General features: G+C 39.4%; 2 protein-coding genes across 3 annotated transcripts in view; one reads left to right on the top strand and one right to left on the bottom strand.

The window, feature by feature from the left end:
* tns2a (tensin 2a) overlaps nt 1-17,207 on the top strand; it is an 84,599-nt gene extending 67,392 nt beyond the window's left edge. Inside the window, 19 exon segments of the mRNA XM_020922468.2 lie at nt 263-327; nt 2,204-2,287; nt 3,006-3,118; nt 3,325-3,385; nt 4,055-4,130; nt 4,759-4,888; nt 6,238-6,303; nt 7,286-7,402; nt 7,719-9,188; nt 10,052-10,217; nt 10,722-11,641; nt 12,214-12,345; nt 12,906-13,001; nt 13,215-13,292; nt 13,492-13,569; nt 13,828-13,996; nt 14,148-14,216; nt 14,426-14,455; nt 15,423-17,207. Coding sequence (XP_020778127.2) covers nt 263-327; nt 2,204-2,287; nt 3,006-3,118; nt 3,325-3,385; nt 4,055-4,130; nt 4,759-4,888; nt 6,238-6,303; nt 7,286-7,402; nt 7,719-9,188; nt 10,052-10,217; nt 10,722-11,641; nt 12,214-12,345; nt 12,906-13,001; nt 13,215-13,292; nt 13,492-13,569; nt 13,828-13,996; nt 14,148-14,216; nt 14,426-14,455; nt 15,423-15,561 — 4,059 coding nt within the window. The 3' untranslated portion in view covers nt 15,562-17,207.
* A 70-nt stretch (nt 17,208-17,277) lies between these two features.
* tmem106c (transmembrane protein 106C) lies at nt 17,278-22,895 on the bottom strand. Of its 2 annotated transcripts, none has more exons than XM_055165744.1 (8): nt 22,752-22,895; nt 22,251-22,482; nt 21,665-21,728; nt 21,421-21,580; nt 20,254-20,394; nt 20,143-20,186; nt 20,011-20,064; nt 17,278-19,408 (listed from the first exon to the last, which is right to left on the bottom strand). In XM_055165744.1, the coding sequence occupies exons 2-8, from the start codon at nt 22,462-22,464 to the stop codon at nt 19,282-19,284; spliced, it is 804 nt and encodes a 267-aa protein (XP_055021719.1). In that variant the 5' UTR covers nt 22,465-22,482; nt 22,752-22,895; the 3' UTR covers nt 17,278-19,281. The 2 variants fall into 2 exon arrangements, with proteins under 2 accessions (XP_055021719.1, XP_055021720.1); XM_055165745.1 differs by lacking the exon at nt 22,752-22,895 and adding an exon at nt 22,656-22,719.
* Nucleotides 22,896-23,220: the final 325 nt, after the last annotated feature.

The following is a 23,220-nucleotide window of genomic DNA, read 5'->3' as shown; positions in this document are numbered from 1 at the left end:
CAGAGGCTGGAATGTCTTAGGAATGTGTCAGGAAGTTTAGTGAAAAACACCACAGGGAATTTCTTAATTTGCTCCATGCACTCACATGTTTATCTGCACTGTGTGATTGCATAATAAAAATAAAAAATGAAACCTAATGTGCCCACAGAACTATTAACTTTCACGTATTAGTGTGTTCCTTAAACTGCAGCGCCTGAGGGGAAAACCAAAGCCAATTTCATGGTCTTTTATAAGCGTTTTGTGATTCATGTTTTCCCAACAGGGTAACAAAGGTAAAACTGGAGTCATCATCGCTGCCTACATGCACTACAGCAAGATCTCTGCTGGGTGAGTGTTCAAGACCATATGTGCATAGAGCTAAGTTTTGTTTGCAGATGGTTTAAAGGTGCGCTTTGGAGCTTTCCTGGTGGTGGGCACATGATGTGCTTGTCTCTATGGAGATGTTATTGCTTTGCTGTTTGACGGGAATGTCCCATTAAACTTATATATCTCAAAACATTTACTTATTCTAAAAATACCATATTTTCCGGACTACTGAGCACACCTGAATATAAGCCGCATCAACTAAATTTTAACAAAATGTAAAAATTATACATATATAGGCCGCATCTGAATATAAGCCATAGGTGTCCATATCTTTAAAAACGGTTTCAAGTTCGGGCCGTCTGCTTTTATTGTGTCTGAAAGCTTTTGTCGTCTTTGTGCATTGAGTCAGTTCATCATCAGCCAAAATCTCACCATTGACTCATTGATGCCAAGCCCTCATGCAGCAGCTCTGTTTCCTTCTTCCACAGCCACATCAATTGCCATCAGCTTAAAAGCTTCATCATCTGCATTTCTTTGTGTATTTTCCATGAGGAGTGTGTGTATTAAGCGCAAAATAACTGTTCAAAACACAATCAAACAGCATCTTCCTCGGTGCATCACCCCATCTCCCCACGCTCTACTGTGCATGTCTCCTGCAGAAAGAGCTGCTGTCTTGTCTGTATCATGTCAGTGTCTTGGAGGATTTCAGCAGATTTCAGACTCTCTTGGGGGCAGGGCTAGTTCTATCAATCAGGTATGAGTGGATGTTCGGCTACTGAAGTTTGAGACGTTTCTTCTCGTCATTTACACATACGGGTAAGACGTATCCCCCTGACTAATATTAATTTAGCATCATAACTTATTATATCACACGGCGGTAAACTATTTCAGTGCAGTGACAATATCGCTACCTAGTGTAGCAACTTCATATGAACCCTAGATCCATGTGTGAACCACACAGACAGCGGCACTTTCTGCACTCAGGCTGCGTGTATCTGCTGTGTTGCCAAACCAGTATATATAAATGAACAAAGTGGCAAACAAAGAATCCATCCATGCATTAGCCACATCGTTTTATTAACCGCAGGGTGCAAAGTGTGAGAAAAAAGTAGCGACTGATAGTCCGGAAATTATGTTACTTTGGAAAAAAATGTATTCTTATTGTGCATAGACTCACCTCTCCGCAGAGACAAGCAAATGCCAAACCCTTCACCAAAAATGTTACACAGTGCAGTAAATACATGTTTGACAGCTTTTATGACCATCCAAACAAGTGAGTCTACTGCTCTTTTTATTTATTTTTTTATTTGCACCTCACAGATGATAATATATTGTGCAAAATCACCATAAGACAGGTGCCCACAGTTTTGTCCATTATTCGTCAGTAAGAACTTGTGTTGTGGATTGTAACAGCTCAAGATGCTGATAAATAAAATGAATTATTATTTTGATTAAAGTAACTGTGTGCAGGTTTATGGTACACTGAGAGCGAGGCAGAAGAATGATGGAGACAGAATATTATATAACACCATTATCTATCTCTTACCAAACAAATCAATGTTAATGCATGTCCGTCAATAGTGCCCTCTTGATGCCCAGCTCCATGTTCAATAACCCACTTATGATGTAGAGTAAAGATGCAGTAGGATAACTTATAATATATGAATGTACTTGATAATAACAGGACAGTATCTTGTGCCTATTGTCATTATCAACACAGAGTTCTGTTTAGATTTAGATGGGCTGGGTCCTCTGGTCTATCCTCCTGTCACACAGCAGCTGTATCCTCCCTGTACACACAGATACACACACACACACAGACACACACACAGGGGGCTGGTGGAAGTCCCATGGTGGAAAGAGCTTTGTAAAAGTGTGTGTTTGTTTTGGTTCACAGGGCAGACCAGGCGCTCAGTACTTTGGCCATGAGGAAGTTCTGTGAAGATAAGGTGTCCTCCTCACTACAGCCATCCCAAAACAGGTTTGTGCATATTACATAATCCCTTATAGCAGAGGTAACCAACACCGGTCCATCTGCCAGAGATAGATAGTTTTATAGACTGTAGCAATAGCACTGTGTTTATGAAAATATAGAATCAATTAACCAAATAAACAGCAAACATGAGTAATAAAAAAAAACAGGATAAGAATTTATACTCATTTTGTTGCTGCTGGCTTTTTTTTTTTTTTTTTTTTTTTTTTTTTTACTTTTACATGGGGAACATTACTGTATTTCCATGGATTTCAGGGTTATAAAAACATGCTGTAGGCATAGCAATAAACAATTTTAAAGAAAATATTATAGCTTTTGAATCGTGAAAAGTACTCAAAATGTTTCCTATAAACAGGAAGCTCAAAAATGTGAAGGTTTTTGCTTTATCTCTTATCAAAGTCCACGATTTTAGTCATGTTTACTTGATATCATCCAACCTCCTAAAGGAACATACAAAACTTAAGAAAATTACTATTACTATTTACTAACAGTGATTGGAAGAATGCTTTGAAAATGTAAAGTTGCATGATGAAGTTCCACTGTGTATTCCTTTTAATTTAGGAAACTGTATTCTGAATACTACTAAACAAAAGACTAGCTTTACTAGAATACAAGTACTCAAATTTAGTATTGAGAATATGTATTTTCAGTATGAATTCAGTCACTACCCTACAATGTTTACTAATGTTATGATTTGTTCCATCAGATACATTTACTATTTTGGAGGTCTTCTGTCTGGAGCCATCAAGATGAACAGCAGCCCTCTCTTCCTCCACCAAGTCCTCATCCCGTGTCTGCCCAACTTCCAGGGAGAAGGAGGTCAGTCTGAAATCTCTACACAAACAATAAGTGCCTTTCTTTTGGCTGTTAAATATGTATAAGACTGCATGTTTACCTTCTCGTCTCACAGCTGACCTGGTGCCTTCGCCCACACACAATCTCTCTGTTTATCTTTAATCTGCTGATCGGAGGCAGTCAGCGCATTCCTTCACATGCCCTCAATGTCTGTCCCTGTTTCTCTCCAGGTTACTTCCCGTTCCTGAAGATCTACCAGTCGATGCAGCTGGTCTACACTTCAGGAATTTAGTAAGTCCTTTCTCCAAAGATGGATGCACCAGAGGATATGGGGTTTTGGTTACGCCATAGTCTAAATTACAAGGAATGGGTGGAGAAGAATGATACAATGAAAGCTTTATTCACTAGAGAATATGCCTGGATATGCCTCAGAAACATGCCTGGAGTTATGCTTTGTTTCACTGATGGATGTTTAACACAAAATCCTTGCATATTTAGGCTGAGTTTTTCTCTCAAGTAGAATCTGTTCCACTTTGTGATGCCATGTGGTGATACAGGTAGTGCTCCTGTGGTTTTAAACTCCATACACCTTCCCTAGAATCATTTGGATCATTTCAGCTTTCAAATTGCCAATCTTCAGTGAGCAAAAGGTAAAAAGTAGTTGTTAACTTGAAAACTACCACTATATGACATCACAAGGTGGAATAAAGCATTTTGAGCTTTGGACATGTAGATAGACTAATAATAAAGTGTTACTCAAACATATGATAAAACAAAACATAACTCCAGACATGTTTTTGACTGACTTAAAGTTCATACGGGTCAAGTTTTGCGTAATATAGAATCATTTGATAACCAAAATCAGTAGAAATCGCAATCAAGTATGTCACTGTGTTCCTGTAATGGCTTCTATCATACCATAAGCTTATCTGATCTTGATGTTCGTTCTTGTCTGTGCAGTAACCTTCACGGCACTGGCGGCAGGAGGCTGTGTGTGACTGTGGAGCCTGCTTTGTTACTGAAGGGAGACATCCTGGTCAGATCACATCACATGGACACAATAATATTTATGTTATCCAAGGACATTTACTCAAACATCAGTCATTTAAAATATTAGATGAAGATTTTTAGATTAATTTATTTGACTAGTCTTATGATTTGTCAGTAACATAGACTGTATATGTAAATAGACATAGCTTTAAATCTACACTGAAAATTTATCACCCTTCTCTTTAGAACTACTGCAGTGGCTCTCTTGATTTTGGTCTTAAAAAGTTTGTATTAAACCGCTCTACATTATCCTAGTGTTTTGTCCATAAATAAATGTTTATTCCTAATATGGAACTTGGCTCCAAATTTGCTTCTATAACTGCTGGCCTCATGAGCTTCATTTGACTGGAGCTGAGCACTATGGGTGACCACTTCTTTATACAGTCTATGGTCAGCAATAACAAAAACTGAAAAACCTCCATTAACAACATATTTTATTATGGACTTCAACAAGACTTTACACAGAATTACACAGTTGTGCATTATTTAAGATTAATACACAGATAATCAGTGAATCTACCTGTTATTACCATGTTATTTTAACCATAAATACAGTTTCAACCATATAAATGGGTTTAACATGTTCTGTTGCTCTCCTTTGCTGCCCCCTGTAGGTGAAGTGCTATCACCGCAGAGCGCACACTCCAGACAGAGACACGGTTTTCAGGCTGCAGTTCCACACATGCACCATTCACGGGTCACAGCTGTGGTTCGGCAAAGGGGAGCTGGACGAGGCCTGTACTGGTAGGTTTTGGAGTTAGAATATTTTTGTTTGGATTTTTACTCTGCCAATCTTCTGTCATATTATTGTAAGATTAATTTTACTTACTCCTAAGGTATTATAAAGGTAGTGGTCCAAAGTAGTGAGGTTTATTGACAAAAAAAACAAAAACAAAACATTTACTTCAACAAAAATGTGCTAAAAATGCGTGAGTGTCTTTGTTGATGTTGATATAAAAAGTGAATGGACTATAAACCTTTCTAATCAAAAATAAAAAATGCTGAAATATTACTTTGAATCTTGCTTTGAAATGTGATTTTATTGTTAATCAGTTATTATTGTGGTTTGAGATCTCAGTTTCATTTATATGTCCTTTTCTCTTAGAATGTCACTCAATAAAATAACTTAAAGGTCCAATATTACACAAAATTGTAAGCTTTAAGCCATGTTCGAAAGTTGTTTCCATATCAAAAACATACCTGGAGTTGTGTTTTATTCAGTCACACAAGTAACTCTTTATGATTATTCTGTCTTCATCTCCATAGCTCAAAATGCTCTTTTCCACCTTATGATATAATGAAGACATAGTTTTCATGTTAACAGCTACCGTTGACCTTTATTTAGCTATTCCAGGACTGACATTATCCAAATGATTCTAGTGAAAGTGTATGGAGTGTTTTTCTGCTTGAGAAAATAACTCCTAGAAATGCAGGATTTGTTTGTTAAACATTTGAAAGAAACAAAACACAGCTCCAGGTATGTTTTTGAAGAGGAAACAACAATATGGCCCTTTAATTGTGGCAATGGCTGCTTGGTGATGTGCTGAAATGTACTGAAGAGACTCCCTTTGTAACTGTGTCCCCTGAATATATGGATGAATTAAATCTCCCTCTTTAGCAGCTAATCTCTCCTCCCTAGATGTAATGACTGCCCCCTGGAGGTTAGCACAGTGAAAAAGACTGTATTTATAGTGTAACAGTCCCAAACAGACTCTCCAGTGGTGTGCTCCAGTTTAACATTGTAATAGATGTGTTCATTACCTCATTTCCTTGTTGGTTTCACTTTCTGTAAACCACCACTTTGCAGCTGAATGGTGAATAGAGTTATGTGCAGTGAGCAATGCATAGAACAGACCTACTCTAAACATCTGTGGAAGATATTAAAGTTCGTTTGAAATATTATAATAGATACTACATGTGGTGTCTTTGTCAGGGATGTAACTTAAACACGCGGTGGTCGCTGTTAAATCTGAGTTTTACTGTATGTAGTGGTTTAACCCAGGGAGTGTACTATTTCATTTTACATATGCTCTTCTAGGAAAACTAAATATTCAAATGATTATAAAATGTTCAATAAATTATTGTGTCAACAGATGAGCGCTTCCCATCTGACGCCACAGTGGAGTTTGTCTTCTCCTCTGGACCAGAAAAGATCAAAGGTAATTTTACTTGTACTTTACCCTTATTTTAACTTCATCTACATACTGTTACAAAGACAACCTACTTCAGTATGGTTAAAGGGCCCACATTACACTATTTTCTGATTTATGTTACAGTGTTCTTTCCTCATCACAAACATACTGTATGTTTGTGATGACGAGTTGAGTTTTGTTTCTGGAGTTGACTTTTGTTTCATTCACAGATGTTTAACACACTGCATCCTTCTTGCAGACAGAAAACACAGGAAGTGCTCCACTGTGTTTTAAACTTCGTACACCTTCACTAGAATAATTTGGATAATTTCAGCTCTTGAATTGCCAATAAACTGAAAAGCAGGGGTGGCACAGTTCACAAAATTCGCGGTCTCGGTTTTCAGTTCGGTACGGTTCTTGTTGTCATTTTTTTCTTTCTTATCTTCAATCTCCAGAAATATACTTCGTCATATGCTATATTAGCTTAATTATCCACAATTTAGGATACAGCATTAAAAAAGTTATAAAATTATAGTTGGTAAAGTAATCATGCACAAACTGGATTTGACTTGACTTTAAGCACATTATTATTGGACATTATTGAATTTTATCAAGTGGGAAGACATTATTGCCCTTCTTCTTACAGGATTTGGCACATTACATATGTCACGACCAAATAGCAGCGATTGGTTAAATAAAAAAGTACCCACCTACCGTCGAGCAAACGAGTCCTAATGCTGTGAGGTCAGATGGGTTCCGCGAAGTGAAACTGGCTGATGAATCAAGCTAGAAAAATGTTGCTGTTATCTTGAAAACTACAACTACATGACATTACAAGGTGAAACAGAGCTTTTTGAGCTTTGGAGATGTAGACAGTGATAATACAGGGTTCCTCAAGCATGTGTGAATGTAACAAAAACTCTGGGTATGTTTTTTGAATAAGGCTTAAAACTCACAAAAGTCAATTTTGTGTAATATAGCACCTTTAATTTCAATCTATTTTGATCAGGCCGTGAGTACCATAAGAATGACCCTGCAGTGACAGTGGACTACAACACTGGAGACCCTGTGGTTCGCTGGGACTCTTATGAGAACTTCAATGAACGCTACCAGGACAGTTTGGAAGGTAACAACTGACTTCTCCACTTTTACTTTATTTACATCATGACAGAACCACCCACGTGTGTTTTAATGTATTGTCTTTAAAAATAACCTTAAACGTTTTTGGATGTGTGGTCTTCTGTTGTCTTTTATTAAATTTTTTTTTTATTGATATTATTTATTCCTATGGGTTTATTTTACAGTTTTACTTATGTATTTCTACTCTGTTGTTTTTATTATGTTCTTATTGTATTAAATTGTAGTCTTTGTGTATAAAATGTGCTATAGAAATAATGGATTGGATAATAGAAGCTTGAACATACATTATTTCTTTTCCCCAGACATCGCCCACACCAGAGGTCCTCTTGACGGCAGCCTTTACGCCCAGATTAAGAAGCGCAGAGGGGCGGGGTCCGGATCTCTCACCTCAACCAATGGCAGCAGTCCAGGCGCGGGCATCGACGAACGAACCAGCCATCTCATCTCTCACAGTTCTGACTCCGGCCTCTCCGCACACTCCAGCCATTTGAACCAGCCCTGCCTGCACCAGGAAGACCCCTTGCCCCACTCCCCTCCACCCCCAACCCGTCAGGAGCAGGAGGAGTTGGAGAGGCTTCTGGGCGGGATCGAAGGTCGAGATGGCGAGCGGGAGACAGCCATTTTGGATGACGGCGATTCCTTACCGCCTTCAGAGAGAAATGGTACTCTGAGGTTGAGTCGTTCTTGTTCTTGTCGGGATGGGTACCGCTCACAACGCTGTGCCGAACCTGGCTGTGACCGCACCCTGCTCATGCCGAACGGATACTGCCTGGACCGGGCACCTGGGACCAATGGCCATCTTGGAGCCACGCCCTCCGCTAGCTCCCCTCCTCCTTCCCACATGGATCTATGTCAGCACTACTCCCCGCACACGCACCAGTCCTTACCGCCTCCCGATCTGGTGTGGGACAGGCAAACTGGGCAGCACTATTTACACCGATCATGCTCGGAAACGTCACGCCACATGTGTTACCCTTCTCCAGATCTGGCCCCTCATCACCATAACTACTCACATCACCGTCCCTGTTGTCCAGACGACCAATACCCACCGTACCACCACGCCCCTTCGCCACACAGTCACCCACACCATTCCAAAATCAGCCCAACGTACCATGATTTGATACTCATGGATGGTCCGTCGCATGCGAATTGTCCATGTCGGGATTGTGCCGTGAGGAGAGAGGAGGCGTATCACACTATAAGAATGGAACGCGGCGATAGTTTTCATTGGGACAGGGAGGCGGAGCTACAGCAGAGAGAGGCGGGGCTTCGGAGGACACGGGAGGCGGAGCTTCAGAGGGGGTCCGACCTGCACTGGGATAGAGACCCACGGCGAGCACGGGACATGTCATTTCACTGGGACAGAGACACAGAATGGGAGAGAGATAGAGAAGCAGAGTACTGGCACAGAAGGGCCACCGTAGCTTCTTACGGCGCACAGTCTCATGATCTCCCTGCGTTTTCGTTTGACCCACTCCCATCTGGTCACCCTGCGTACCCAGAGGCTTCCCGCTCCCATGCACACTCCCACCTGGACATGAAGTACAGCAGCAGTAGCAGTGGGTACCAGACGCCCCGCCAGGTGTGCCCGTGCTCGCCGTACCAGCCTTCCCCGTCAGAAAGCAGGGGGTACGCCTCGGGGTATCAGTCTGAGTCCACATCCCCTCTTCCTCCGTCCTCTTCTGTAACGGGACATTGTAATCACCATAGTAATGGGACACATCACTGCCCTGAGTCCGAGCTCCAGACATACCCATCTGAGTCACACACTGGTGAGTCACATAAAACAGGCTGAAGTTTTAACAATGGGACCTTTTACACAGTTACCTAAATCACATCACATGCAGCAAACCAGATGCATTCTTCATTGATTATACTTTATTAGAACTAGATCACTATCTTCACATAAAGGTCAAGCTCTTTGTTGACGCCAAGAGCTATAGAAAATACACACTGTGACATCCTTTTGTGGGATGAGACAATAACAATGAAATAGTCAACATGCAACACATTCATCCAGAACATAACAAGTAAAATAGACTATAGTTATGTATGCTAGTAAATTTGAGGTATCTGTACTTTACTTAAGTAGATTTTACAGTGGATACTTTTACTTCACTACATTTGAGAGCAGGTATCTGTACTTTCTACTCCACTACATTTTTAACTGGACTGAAAAGAAAAATAATTTCGACATGCTGAAAAGGCTGATGATTTATTTTTAGCATGTTCATAGTTTGAGTAAACAAAAATATACAAAGAAAAACAGCTACAATATAATTGATTCAGTTGTTTCTGTTGAGTAAAATTCAGTACAAATCTTTGTCAAAATCACTACACTTGAAGCTTTATTAGATCTCAAAACCTACGCAAAATACCTTTACTATTTACTCTTTAAATACATTTTTAAACTGGTAATTCGATTTTTTCATCTGATACTGAGTATTTTTTGCTGCACTACCTGTACTTTTATGTAAGTAATAAAATTGAGTACTTCTTTTACCACTGCATTTATCCATTTAAAAGTTGTGTATACCATTTAATTTGGGTTGTGAAACTGATTTTATATTATAAAAAATGTTATTAGTCACTCTCACTGTCCAGCTATTCGTCTAACCTGTATTTTATTTTACAGATGGCTTGCGTAGTTCTGGTGAGAGTGTTGGCTGGAGGGACCATCTTTCTCATGGCTCCTTCAAAAGAGTTCATAGAGACGCCCATCCTGCCTGCTCCACTCCGTCCGACATGTCAGGGCCTTCTACTCCTGTCCACACCAGCAGCCCACTGCGCAACCAGGAGAGGTAAATGTTACGTTGGTGTGTACTTTATACCCAGTGGATTTTTATTTTAATTTACAATAGCATGCATATGTTTGGCTTTGTGTGTAAACATGTCCATATTACACTATTTTCTGATGTATGTTATAATGTTGTTGCATAAACACAAACATACTTGGAGTTGTGTTTTGTTTCATTCACACACAACACCTATATTTTTAGGTGAAGTTATTATCTTAAACTGAAAACACTCTGTTCCACCTTGTGATGTCATGTGGTAATATAAGAAGGAATCTACTGTGTCAGCCCAGTGTTTAAGCCCTGGAATTGCTCATCTCCACTACATGCACAAGGTGGAACAGAGCAATTTGAGCTTTGGAGATGTAGACAAAGGATAACTCAACATGTGTGAATGAAAAAAATCTATTTTGTGTAATATATTACTTTTAAACAGTATGTGTCACAGTGATTTTAGATAATTGAACAAATATCAATTTTGTTAAAAATCATTTACATCTTTCTCCCTAGTCCTAGCAGTAGAGAGTATGAGATCCGGACCACAGACATCATCGGCAGTGACTGTGAGAGCTCAAGCCCCCAGGACGAAGCTCACGACAGGGACAGCACTTCAGCAGAGCCTCCTCTTAACCAAGGAAACAGCACAGAACCTTCACACAGCCAAGAGAACGGGACAAGCCCCTCTTCTACAGACCAAACCAAAGACTGCACTGCACCAGCTGTATCCACACAAACAGAAAAGCATATTTCAGAATCAAACCCACCAAACAGCCCACCCTCTCCAGTCCACGCCTCCCCTGCCCCAGATATAACCCCCTCCCCACCAACAGAAGCCGCTGTGCAAACTCAAAGCCAAAATCATACAAGAATCGTGAATGGAGTGAACGGCTCTTCTCCAACTCCACATTCCCAAAAACCCACTACTCCAAATTCTCCGATATCTAACCATTCTAATAGTATGGAAGGCTCCCCTATTTCCGAAAGCCCTGTCCCTGGATTTGCCACTTTAGGTCGAAAACTCATGCTCTCCGACCCCCACCACCACCCAAACCACGGGCCCCCACCCCATCACCATCATCCTGGTACTTTAGATAGAAGACCTTACTACCCCAACCACGGTCAACAGCAGTACCACTCCAACTACTCCACCATCTCCATACCCCTGCCCCACCCTCAGCCTCCTCTGCCCGAGAAGAGGCACACTCCAGCCCAGACCAGCCCCCTGAGCGATGGAGGAGTGGGAGGAGGGCCCAGACAGTCAGTAGGAAGCCAGCACCATGTGACTTTTTCGCCAACTGTAGGGGAAATAGCACCACCCGCAGGACAAAATGAAGGATCTACAGAGATGGAGAACAGCACCAGGGTCAGTGTGAAGTTTGTGCAGGACAGTTCGCGGTTCTGGTACAAGCCGGGGATCTCCAGAGAACAAGGTATGATACAACAAGAACTCGTTTTAGAAGCTGACAAATATTATCTGTAAAAATTAAAGGAGACATATTATGCAAAATCTGCTTTAATGGGCTTTTAACCTTATTCTGTCAGGGTTCCCTTATCTTTATCTTACTCAGATTTGTATTTTGCTTAATTCATGGATGTTTGAGTAAACCTGTATTGTCCTCAACAGTTCAGGAAATCCCATTTTTCACTTATCACCTATTCCCTCACATATTCCTGTGCTTACCTTCTATTTTTTAATGACCACTGAATGATACTTGTAGGTCTCTAAAATGTTTGGTGACCACTTTTCAAAACTAAAGAAACATAAATGAAAACTTGTTACTACAATGAAACTACTATGAAGAGACGGGGCCCTAGAAGTGTTATTATGTTGTTTAAGATCAATGTTGCATTTTACAATGAACCAAACATTAAAAAAAAAAAAAAAATCATCTATTATGTTATAGTTCAGTATCAAGTACCAGGAAAAAAGCATAATATGGAAATAGAGGAAATAGAAACATTTGAGACTAGGCCTTTAAACAGTGACTTTTGACTCTTGCAGCAATCGCAGCTCTGAAGGAGAAGGAGCCTGGGACCTTCCTGATCCGGGACAGTAACAGTTTCCAGGGCGCATACGGACTGGCCCTGAAGGTGGCCACACCCCCAGCCAACATCAACAACCACAGCAGCAAAGGTGCACACACTGTCACGTCCAGTCATTTTATTTTTATAGCGTAAAACAACCAAAACGAGTTGTACCAGAGTGATTTACAATTGGAAACACAACATATTAAAACTATAAAACAAAAGATGCACTATGTAACTTTTTGGTTGGGGGTTCATCACCTATTTGTTTTTATAGATATGTCATTGCTCTGCCTGGAATGTTCCACAGTATGACATTAAACAGCTCTCCCTTACATGTATTCAGTTACAGGAGGTATACAGCTCAAAAATACCTAAAATAAAAGGCATTCTGACTGTGAGCTGGGTTGCCTCTCCACAGATCTGACCTGTAACTTGGTGTGGTTTGGTCTCCATGAAGATAGAGAGGTTTAATGCCATGCTGTGAAACATTCCAGTCAAAGTAATAACATCATCATGGAGTTACACAATGCACCTTTGAAAATTTATCTCACTCACATTGTTTTCATGACAGGCCTACTCACTTGCGTAGTAAAGTTATGGATGGTATGTTCTATTCTATATCTTTGATGATTTCTGAATACGTTTTTAAACCTTGAATGTGTGCAGTGGGTGACCCTCTGGAGCAGCTGGTCAGACACTTTCTCATAGAGACCGGGCCACGGGGAGTCAAGATTAAAGGCTGCCAGAATGAACCATATTTTGGTAAGCTGCATATTTTGGTAACATTTTTGGGACTGTGGGGACATCTGGTGGTGCATGTGGTAATTGTAATTCTAGAGCGTTAACGTTTATATTAAATCATGTGGAATAAACCGATAAACAGGGTGACCTATGTAATGTGATATTTGTTTGTTTGTTTTTCCTTTTTTTTTTTTTAGTACTTTTTTAACCTCTCATTGTTTGTGCATGTTTCAGGGAGTCTTTCTGCGTTGGTGTATCAGCACGTCATCACTCCCATCTCTCTGCCCTGCGCTCTCAAGATCCCAGAGAAAGGTCTGTACATCGCGTTATACTTGTAAAATTTAAAAAACACCAACAAATAGAGATTCTGAAAGGCACTGTTCTGCTATTACAGTATGACTAATGATAGCTACTAACTTGTTTTGGGTCATTTATGTTATTTCATCATATTTATATTGTTTTATATTACATTTAATCCTTAAATTTAAACCCTTTTACCCTGTGTTTTCAGAACTCACTGGAGACATACAGGAAGCGCCCCCAGTGGCTAATATCAGCACTGCAGCCGACCTGCTCAAACAAGGAGCTGGTAAATTAAAGAAGTCATCAGTTAATCAGAACTTGCATACACCTAAATATATTTAGCTAATGAGACTTAGAGATAGTATGACCTATGTAAAAAAAAAAAAAGCACTTTTAACTCAAGTTGATTTTCTTAACATCTTTTGTCATATTTAATTTTTATCTATATTGTCTTGGACTTTTTAAAATGTGCTGTATAAATAAACCTTGATCTTGAAAACACATTACAATATGCTAATTTTAACTGATGTATGTCTCTCCTCAGCCTGTAACGTGCTATACCTGAACTCCGTGGAGACTGAATCTCTGACCGGTCCCCAGGCCATCGCCAAGGCAACTGAATCCACCCTGAGCCGAGCACCCCGCCCCCCCGCCACTGTGGTCCAGTTCAAAGTGACGTCCCAGGGCATCACTCTCACCGACAGCCAGAGACGGTAGGAGACAAAATCTAAAACTACACTATTACGAAACAGCCCTGTCTCAAAGCTCATCTCTATGCATCAGCTAGTACAAATCTACTGTCCAATCAATAACAAACTCCAGGATTAGTCATAACTTATTCTGCTTTTATTGTTTCTGTTGTAGGGTATTTTTCCGGAGACATTACCCAGTCAACAGTGTGACGTTCAGCAGTCTGGACCCCAAAGACAGACGGTATGTGGGTACAAAAGAGACAGGTCCTTGACTAACCCCAGCCCAGAGAATGTGTGTGCACCCATAGTGCTCAGCTGCTGTCAGCATGTCTAAATGCTGTGAATATTTGATTTGATTGTTTATTTTGAGTGAGTTCTGTATGAAGCATGTTGGCTGCTGCTGCTGCTGCTGCACGTGTCTGAGCCTGTCTGTTTTCTCTCTGGCTGTAGGTGGACTAACTCCGACAGCTCCTCCGTTAAGTAAGTGCTCCCAGTTTAGTGACTTCATCTGACCAACTGACATATAAACTATAGAAGAGTATGAGTCTGTGCATGGCTTTGGACAAATAGAAGCTAAATAAGGTCTATATTCTCCTGAGACATGGAATAATATCTATTTGTTTATGCATTTTTCGTCACACAACTAAAGGTTTCAAAAACAGGGACATCACACTTTCAGAGTACTTCAGTGTAGAGTGTTGGTTTCTTTTTTAGGACCAGACAGTGCAGTGTTAAATGTGGACAAGAGGTTTCAGTCAAACCTCTTGGCCAAAGTTCAGGACAAACCACTGTATCAATTTAAAAAATATGTTTAATGGATTGTTGCAGTTTGCAACTCAAGAGAAGAATCTATGCAAGCTAAGCACCATGTGATAATTGAAGTCTGATCTTTGTAACTAAATATAAATTAATGACTCAGTGGATTTTTATAGCAACTTTCAAGACACCCAAAGCGCTTAATTTACAGTGCATTATTCTATCACTATTACTATTGTAGCCACATATGCCCTAGGTTAGACTGACGGAAGCAGCTGTCAATCTGCACTTTCGGCCCCTCTCACCTCCGCCAAGCTTGGCTTTTGAGATCTCATGAGCTCAGGCTTTGACAAGCCCGTATGGCCACATGTAGGAGTAGTATTTGTTGGAGTAATTGCAGTGTGTCTCTCAGAATGTGTATACATAGATTAAATGTGACGGATGTTCATATTTTAGTAAGAGTTAATGAGTTGGATAATGGAGATTAAGATAGACCAGATGTGTAGCCTCTCAATTAGACATATAAGCACAGTACAAAATGTTCACTATAGAGGACAGAAGTTCACTTCTGTGTCTCTAAGAGGATATTAAACTTATTACATAACTCCTCTGCTGCTATTTTTATCCCCAAACAGTCAGATACAGACAGTGGACTAAATGTATACTTTTGTTATCTCCACTTCCTCTCCAGAGTTTTTGGGTTTGTCGCTCGTAAGCCGGGCAGCCAAGGGGAAAACGTGTGCCACCTGTTTGCGGAGCTGGACCCGGAGCAGCCCGCCACCGCCATCGTCAACTTCATCAACAAAGTCATGCTCGCTCAGAGGAGATAGACTCAAATAGACAGAGATATGCAGCATCATGTCTCAGTAAAATGTGTCGTATAGAAAAGCACAATCAGAAGGTTAAATGTCATGTGTAATGACTACAGTGCGTTCTGTAATATTTAAACACACGTCAGTTTTTTGTTAGCATTTCCTAGTTTGGAGAAGCAGATGCGAGCAACGATACAGGATGTGAATGGTTTACCAATATAGCCACAGTTATGCTTTGCAATCCCAAGTTTTAATTTGTGATTATACTGCTACTTTTTCTGTTATGTTTTCTTTTCACATAAAATACTAAAAACATATGATAGGCTTTTATAATCAGATATCATAATTGTCAAAGGTGTATAATAGTGTCACGCTACTAAAATTTCAAACTCAATTTCATTATTAAAGAATAGACTATACTGATTACAATCATTTTAAAAGCACTTTTTAAAATATCAATACTTGTGTAAATGAGTATCTAGTTTCAATACCAGTTAATACCAATACTAGTATTAGTATTAGTATCTGATATTAGTTACTTCTGACAACCCTAGTGTACAGTATCAACTCAACTTATAATTATATCACCCTAATAGAAGAAAAAGTACCTCAAAAATACATACCATACCATAGTTACCCAGAGTAAAAAAATAAAATGATGTTTTGGCCAATGTGAAATTTGCGTTTTGACTTACTGTATTGATTTGCAGTATTATTTGTTCACTTAGTATCCATGTGACTGTCTGCTTCTCTAAACACAGGCTGTACTCTGTTTTCACTATTCACAATTCACTGTGAACCATAACCATAGTTACTGTAAAAGATAAAGTTTCTTCCGGTTTACTTTCTCAAGCCAAGGAAGCTTTTATGATGTTGTTTCAATGCACTGTTTAAAGACAAGTCTCAAAAACACAAAGATTCTGACAGCACCAAACACATGTGAGAAATCCTAGTTTGTTGGAGCTATAATGTAAATTCTATATTCTCTCTTTATATATATTGGACATATGTACAGCTTTACATACAGTGCCTTCATAACACTGCCAAACAGAAAAGACAATCCTCTTTATATCCACAATACAGAGGCAAAAGTATCAGTGTAAAGTTAACAAAAAGGGGTACCTTGAAGCACAATGTATCTAATAACCAGACTTAGTTAAAACGACTATCACCAAAGGTTTAACAAATTTGTTAAGAATTGTTCAAGGACTATGAGTAAAGACCAGTTTTATCTGACCATATGTTACTGTTATGGAGGAAATTCATGTACAGATGAAATAAAGCTGTGTTACATCCAGCAGGATATAAACGAGAGATTTGAATAAAAGGTAAGCGTATGAGGATGGACATACATGCTTTACTATACCAGAAACTGAAGGCTGAACAGAAACTTGTGTACTTACCAAAGACAAAGCACTATTGTACTATTAATAAGCTTATATTCAGCTATATTTTTGTACTTATGCTTATATGTTTCTATGCATTTATGTAGTGGATGAGCCCTAGACAGACTAGTATCACAGCCATAATATATTAAGTTGTATCCGCGCCATTATAATGTAACGTTAGTAATATATTTTCACATGCAGCTATAGAAGTCTATATGTTGAGTCATAAAGGAAGTATTGGAAGAATATGATATTTTGTATGCAACAATGAAGACATGTATTAAATTGAAAAAATATGGTACCACAAGTTTTAAGAGTGTCATTACAAATACAAATACACATACACTGTTGGTTCTAGTTTTATTGTCAGTAATTTTATGAAAACAAAATAACAATACAACAAAAACGCATTAAAATTCACAAGCTAAAGAACTATTCCTAATAAAAGCAATTAAGGTCATTCCCTGAAAACAGAATTAGCTGTAAATCCAAATTGAATTATATTCTCTAAAAACACTCAAACACATACTTAGCATTTAGCTTGGTTAGCATGTAGTTGTAAACGATTCCTGTATTTAATATTTCTCAAAAGTTCATTGTTTTGAATGAAATCCTAGGAACTTGGATGCAGTGACAGGATTCTTCGTTAATTTATTCTCTCCTTTTGAGTAATCTACGGCCCAATAGACTTTGTGCACAAATAGCACCCAGCAACCTCACTGTTAGCATCACTAATTCCTATCCAATGATATTTCTATGAGGCTTTTATAAATATTTAAAGATAAGGCAGTGAACGTCAGGCTGAGGGAGGATGTGACGGTTAAAAGTACACAAATAAAACAAATACTTAAGCAGAGGATACTTCTGTGTTTAGAAAGAGAGATGTTTGTCTCAATGCTAATGATAATTTTGAGGCATAAAACATATTACAACAACGATACAAAGTGAAGTATTCTACCTATAAATATAATTGGGTAGTGTTTATTATATATTTTAATACGTTTTGTTGAGCTAGCTAGTGTGCTACTGTGCACAGAGCCTATTATACCAAATAATTCACTGATGCATTCTCAGCATTAGGCCAATATCCTGTGGTCATATGACAGCAGGAAAACGTAAACCTAAGCAGACAAGCAGTTGACTGGTTCATTATTAGCTGAATGTGACCTATTCTCCTTAAAGAAAAGAGCATTGTCTCCTCCAGTGCTGCTGTGTCTAACCAGGAGGAAGCCAAAGATCACAGAGATAAACACAGACAGCGATTTGGCTAATCTCAGCAGATCTTCACCAAAATTCTTTTAAAGGGTGCACTGTGCAACTTTTCTGGTCTTTTCTGTACCCTACCTACTTGAGATGTTATTGCTTTGCCTGGAATGTTCATTTATTCATTAAGAGTGTTTCTATTGTGTGTAAAACCCCTCAGTGGTGCAAGCAGAATCCATGGCAAAAGGAGAAATTTAATTCTGTAACTGGATAAAAGTTTATTTTGGTTGAATACGTTTCACGGCTCATCCAAGCTGCTTCTTCAGTTCTGGTCAAAATGCTGGCTGACACTGCTTATATCTGCCTGTAGGGAGGAGCTAACTACAATGAAACTACTCTGAAACTAACACATCTATTCATTTACAATTTCTATTAGTTAGCTAGGCTTATTGAACGTGCACTGATTGATTGATTATACTGATATGACCCCTAATATGACCCCTGCAAGTACAGTAAGCTTAGCTAACTAACAGAAACTGTAAACAAGTAGATGTGTTAGTTTCATTGTGGTTAGCACCTTCGTTCAGTCAGACATAAGGAAGTGTCCACCAGCGTCTGACGAAATGTATTTAACCAAATTAAACTTTTGTCCAGTTGACAAATTAAACTTCTCCTTTTTCCATGGTGTTTTTATTGCTCAAAACTACAACAATTCCTTCTGTGAATAGGAGTGACTCTCCAAAGATCTGAATTGTAATGTAGCACAGTGCTGTAACCTGCTTGTCTAGACAAAGCAATAATATTTCCATGAAGACAAGCAGGCAGCAGCAGCAGACCCTCCACTCGAAATGTTACGCAGTGCAGCTTTGACATTTGTGTAAACATGATAACGCCGGTCAATAGCATCTAACAGAAACCTCCCCAAACTATGCTGCCAAACACAACAACATGTGTATTCAAACTGCAAGTAAACTCCACATAAGCAACCACATCTTTAGTAACCAGGCCTGTTTTGGGAGGTAAAACAGGCCTGGTTACCCCCTCGCCCCTAATATTAATTAATAGTCAGAGGTTTCAATTCTGGGCCCCTAAGACCTTTGTCCCCCTCATGTCGACTACCCTCTTAGTAACACTTGCTTTTTAGGGTTTAGGAGGGGTCCCAGCGCTCCCTGCTCCTGTGGGGGAATGTGCTATTGGCTCCACAGTCTATGTACGGGTAAGACTCCAGGTTGTTCTGAGAAGTCCTCACCATATACGAGGTTTTCACTGACGTCCTGAAGATACAGCACAGGAAAACGATTTGGATCAGTCATTCATAACATTGTGGGTTGTTTTTTTTATTATACACAAAGAAAACAAAAACAGTTAAAAATACAAATGGATATTGAAACTAATGTCAAAAGTAGATACTTACTTGAGGATATATTAATTCAAAAACAAAAAAACACATAAATAGGGTAAAGTTGGACCTGTCCTGTATAGTTTCTTAAAGTAAAGGTCTTAATTATCATAAAATTCTAAATTTAAAAATCTGCCATAGTAACACAGGGAGGACAAACACAGTCCATTATGTTTAAAATTTTACAAAAAATGTCCACACTCGCCACACACAAAACTACACAAAAACATTGGGCAAACAAACATTAACTGTCAATCAAGTCCAGCCCAGTGATATACAGTACTATAGGCATATGAATGAGTCTTGCAGTAAATATGATAAAAGTATACACCAGGTTACACCAGCTACTGAAAAATGCATGTAATAAAACCACAAACCAGAATACAGAGTACTTCAGTTTAAAATACTGTATATTTAAAAAAAATAAGTTGTAGCAGTAGTAGTAGCAACAGTAGTGGTAAAAGAAAAGATACTTACTGCATGAATATAACGATGTTATGGACCTTGATACTGGGCATGGTACAGAATGTACTAAAACAAACAAAAAATAACACTAATGTAACTTATATTTAAGAATACTGAATAATAAAAATGTACTTTATGACTTACTACACATACGGGGTCCGTATCTCCACATTAACTGTGTAGTTCACCTGAGCACAGTAAACTGTAAGAAAATGTTTGACCATTTTAGATAGTAAAAAACATTACTTCCTGTACCTGAGATTGGCTGAGGGGCTGGATGGTGGTCACATTGTCCATCTGACTAAAGCCCACCACAGTCTTCATGTACAGGACCTGACAGCTGAGGCTCTGCACCAGCACAGAGAAGAAGTTTGGGTTGCTGAAGTTCAGAGTGCTCTGTGGAGAAGACACAGTCACCATGAACTGAATTATACTATAGAGCTCTGTAAATATTAGGTAACTGGAATATGGAGCTCAACAGTGACCGCCTGCTCCGGTTCTAAAAGTAGATTTTTCCCATAGACAGTTTGACTTCAAAGACATTGTGGAGGCTAACCAGCTACATGGTGATTACTGTCCATAATGGTGTTGTTTTAAGTTCTAAAAAGCACATTTAAAATGCAAATGCTTTAAACTTCATATTTTATAAAGTTTCAGAAGTACATTTTAAATAAAATTATAGGTCTTGTGCTCATAGCTGATTAGCCCTGAGCAAGCTTTCAAACCTTTAATATAATTTTTTTTAGAAAGTCTATGGGAACAATTCATGAGAACTTAAGTTCCAGAAACAAGGGGTCGGGGGTCACTGTCAGCTCATGGAAGTATAACAAAATCTTATTACAGATTCATGATTGAGCTGCGTTTACCTGCGTGATAAGGGTTGCACAAAATGATGCAATTTCACTACTGGCTAATGCAATTAATAATGCATGAGAATATATTGCGACAGCACAAAGTTCTCCATGTTCCTGTTTTTTGAAAAGTTCATTCTTCATGAAGTTCTATTTTAGCCTTATTTTGTCCCTGTTTAGTCTCCTTTATGTTTTTGTCTTATATTTCTTTATTAATTTATCCTAACTTATTGCTTCAAAACGTATTATAAAAATGCAAAAGATAATGATCACATATTATTTTTTCCTCATATCATGATTAAAATGGAACATAGAATAAAACAATTTATTATTTAATTGTATTCAATATTCAGATGGCAACTAAGCTAAATCAAAGGATACAGAAGAAAGCAGATCTAAATTAGAGCTAACCCTGTGTACCATCAGTATTTACCACAACTGGAAAGCCGCTGTTTGAATGAAAACCCTGTTTTTAACACAAATCATACTATGTTTTGAAGAGACTTAGATCGATAAAATAAACATGTAACACACACTGTAACGTAAGAGAAAATTCAGACTTCTAACTCACAGTCAGCTTCATCAGGACCATCTGGTTGTTGGGGTCAAAGTGGACGATCACAGAGTGCACCCCGTCAAACACGACAACAACAGGCCGAGGGAAGAGGAAGAACGCCACGAGAGCCGAGGCGAAGAGGCACAGCGCCGCAGACAGCACCACATACAGCTTACTGCATACAATTATTAGCAAATGCACATTTTATCAGCATCGATTAGTATTCTGTGTGAGCTAACTGAGCTATGTTTTTACTCACGTTCTTTGGGGGCGCAGCCGTTGGTCGCTGTATGGAATCAGAGCCACAAGTTCATTCACTTGTTCTGTGGAGAAAATGAAATAATACTTAGACATTTGGGATTTGCCCGATCTTCACAGAATAGCTGCAGTACAGTACAGTATCTAAATACACAGTGATTTCTTTTATGGGGTCCTCTTGTCACAATCAGCCACACAGAGGTCTAGTGTCATGCCCAGGGACACAGTGGTAGTGTGTGCTGGAGTGAGGTTTGAACTGCCAATCTTACAGTCAATGGGCAAAGCCTTTACCATTCCAACACTATTGTCCATAACAATATGTTAGTGTGAACTATAACAGAAAAGTAAATCTAGATCATATATTTTGTTGTTCATCTACAGTAACATAATATCAGTAGTATATTGATTTAGACCATATTGATTTATGAAGGTTATCTATGTGTCTGCATGTTTTAAGAGTATGTGTGCTGCAATGCTCTTCTGATAAAGGCCTTATTTTAACAGTTTAGTTTCAGGCTTGCATACAGTTTGTTTAGTTTTTTCATTGGTCACTGCCTGTTCTGAGCTGCAGTTTTCACGGAGCTGACCTGAGGGGATGCGGCCGGTGCCCTGGCAGGTGGGGCAGGTGATGCTGTCCCTCCCGGTGAACTCCACGTACGGGAACTGCGCTATGTCCTCCCTGCGGTCCATCCCGTCCAGAGAGTCGGTGTCGGGCAGCGGCTCTTCTCCCCGCCGCGTTTCGTGCTTCCTTCCCGGAAGAAGAGACTGGCGGCTGCCGCTGCGGGACATCCTGATCCCCATGAAGCCGGATCAACACGTCTGTGGGTGGTAAAGTTTGTGTTAGGATTAGAAACACAGAACGTTTCAAGGAAACAAACAGAAAAACGCAAACGCTCAAAACGAGCGGAGTTAAAATTGCCGACGTAGTGGATCCATAGACTGTAACAGTGTTTGAGGGTACACCATGTTACCTCAGAACACACGGTACTAACCGCAGAAACTTCATGGACTTAATCAGTGTTAATTAAACTGAGCTCTCTGTAGGATTTGTCCGCATTATTGAAAAGTATTTATGTCATAAATCTTACCTCAGACACGGGAGCTCCCATCATTGTCCCAACCCGCCTGTGCACGTGAACCATGACCTGTCCAGCACACATGAACACAACACGCTCTTCCTGTGCTGCTGCTGTCAGTGCGCCGCTGCCTTCAGGACACCTCGGACATTTGACTACTGTTGTGCTTCCAGTAGTGGCCACTTATTTTTACATCGCATTTGGCTGATAAGCAATCATAAACTTATATTGGAAAACACCTTCATGCCGAAGCTGTGTGCTACTACTGCAACATAAGACAGGCATTTTTCACTTATCTACTGGCACTGACCTAAAAGGTTGGCTACCCCCACCACAGTCATTGTGCCCCTGGGCAAGAAAATGTACTAATAAAATTAGTATTTCATAAATATTATGGAGTTATGGAGTGTATTTTTCAAAACAAAACAAAACAAAAAAATCTAAGAAATCAAACCCACCTTGCTCACACTTCACACTTCAT

Source organism: Boleophthalmus pectinirostris, unplaced genomic scaffold, assembly GCF_026225935.1.
Source record: "Boleophthalmus pectinirostris isolate CB_2022bp ecotype Guang Dong unplaced genomic scaffold, ASM2622593v1 HiC_scaffold_8, whole genome shotgun sequence".
In the NCBI taxonomy this organism is placed as follows: Eukaryota; Metazoa; Chordata; class Actinopteri; order Gobiiformes; family Gobiidae; genus Boleophthalmus; species Boleophthalmus pectinirostris.
This window is presented reverse-complemented; position numbering and strand designations above follow the sequence as displayed.